The sequence below is a fragment of the Pomacea canaliculata genome, linkage group LG6 (assembly GCF_003073045.1).
Source record: "Pomacea canaliculata isolate SZHN2017 linkage group LG6, ASM307304v1, whole genome shotgun sequence".
Lineage (NCBI taxonomy): Eukaryota > Metazoa > Mollusca > Gastropoda > Architaenioglossa > Ampullariidae > Pomacea > Pomacea canaliculata.
The window spans coordinates 8,551,345-8,553,438 of NC_037595.1; the positions used below are offsets into that span (position 1 = coordinate 8,551,345).

At 43.1% G+C, this 2,094-nt stretch overlaps 1 protein-coding gene across 1 annotated transcript; it reads right to left on the reverse strand.

Annotated features, from left to right (window-relative positions):
* Positions 1–249: 249 nt before the first annotated feature.
* On the reverse strand, positions 250–1,790 carry LOC112566029 (sialate O-acetylesterase-like). Its single transcript, XM_025241955.1, has 3 exons — positions 1,172–1,790; positions 820–957; positions 250–312 (listed from the first exon to the last, which is right to left on the reverse strand). The coding sequence occupies exons 1-3, from the start codon at positions 1,445–1,447 to the stop codon at positions 250–252; spliced, it is 477 nt and encodes a 158-aa protein (XP_025097740.1). The 5' UTR covers positions 1,448–1,790.
* Between the last annotated feature and the right edge of the window lie 304 nt (positions 1,791–2,094).

Genomic DNA, 2,094 nt, shown 5'->3' on the forward strand with positions numbered 1-2,094 from the left:
AAAAGCATGGGAGTGGTGTGACATTACTGGTGTCATTTTACATATATAATAATAAAGTATAAATTATTATGGATATAATACAAAACTTAAATGCTATGTTCGTACTACCGATAAATTTAAACATCGTTTGTAAACTGAGAGTGAGAAGAAGGTACAAAAAAAGGGACCAAACTCTTACTGTTCCGGTTGTGAATGGTGTACAGCGGGACAGGCGTGAACAGCTTCAGGGGAGACCAGCCCCAAGTTGCTTCAACGAGGCCGATTAGATACTTCAGGTGAGGCTGCAGGTACTCCGCGAACAGCCAGCACTGTCTATCCCCAAAAAGTTATCAGTTACTTGCACTATTATACACTTTGCATCAACTTCTGTGAATCATTACCACATATATCCTCCTCGTAGTCAATTGATGAAAACTTTAAAGATGTAATAAATCATTACATGAAGTTCACGTGACATAGTAACCTTTGCACAAATATCTATCTACATATCATTCTTTCTTATTCGACGTGACAACAGAGAAAATATGTGGCATACAGAAAAAATGAAATTAAATTAATTAATATTTAGTTCTTTAAAACAAGTCTGAGAGGACCATGGGGGTATGAACGAGAGGTGGATCAGTAGCGTTCGAGTTACCTCCTTTTAATACAGAAATCCCGCTAGACCAGTCGATATCCTAGGGTTAGGCCTGCTCCCACAACAGTTCCCTCCATCCAACTCTTGTGGTCTATTAGCTAATAAAGAATTGTCATTGTCATTATAGTTAACCCTATCTTTGCTCTGCTTGTGACTATTGCACCAAGTGGCGTGTTACATACGGGGGGTTGGGAGACTCCATGGCAGGGCGACCTGCAGGGTGTCCAGAGGTGTGTTCGATTTCTGGTACAGAGCTTTGAAGAAGCGAATCGACGTGAACTGAGTGGCTTTCTGAATTTCAGCGTTGGAGTTTTCATCACCTGATATACATTGTAACAGCGCCGGGAGAATTAAAAATGACTTACACTACAGGATGTTCTCATCTGTAGCATTCTGCAAGTTATCTGCAGCTTTAAAGTAAGAAATGTCTTGGATACATCAACAAAAATCTGTGTGTTTCTTGATGTATTCTACTCCTCATGGACTCTTCATTACAGAGAAACTTTAACAATCAAGTGATGTTTAGAAACTAACCTGCATCATTTGAGACTCCATGTTGCTCTGCCCAGAGCACAGCCACACGTCACCGAAGAGCACGTCGTTGAGAGTGACCTGTCCCTCGCTGGAGCTGACCCTGATGACGAAAGGTCCGGCTTCTGTCACAGCGGGCAGCTTCACCTTCCACTTGCCGCCGTGAACATGACCTGTGACCGGTGACCCATGACCCATGATCTGGGCAGTGACGGTGTCGCCCTCTCTAGTCGCTGTTCCAGTGAGGACAGCTCGCTGGGGACCCGGCTGCAGGACCATGTGGTCGCCATAGTAATTGGACACATGCAAGGCGGCCTCACCTGATGCAAAGAAAAACGGCGGCTGTGTGATTGTCTCTGTCCTTTCTCATCATCGCAACACACGCATTGGGATCTGCATGCTAGAAAAAAGCTGATGCATTCGAGAAAAGTTACAAGTTACCAGTAAGTTGTTACCAGTAATTGTGACTTTCAAGTCAGTCGTCACGATCGCACTACGTCATTGCCAAGCTGACGCATGTCGATTCGTCCTCTAGGCTCGAAAACAACCGCTTCCCTGGCGCGCTTCTAGAGTTCGAGCAGAGTAACGCCAGAGAGAGTGTTCCGACCGTTACTTATATTTGCTGTTGACCAATTTCGTTTTTTTTTCTTCACTGATCGACACTAACATAACTAGGTACGGCTGTATGAAGTTTTTTTTGCATGTTTTTTCAGTCTTTCGCCTTTCTTTATTATAGCGTGTGTATGTATGTACGCGCGATATTGCATCGCTTACAACGCTGAGTTTATAGTGTGTGAGGAGTTCATTGTATTTCGTAGATGTGGTAATCGAAGGAAAAACTATTGTGTTAGTGAACGTATATTTTTTTTCATAGTTAGGATTTATTATTTGTGTGTGTGTGTGTGTGTGTGTGTGTGTGTGTGTGT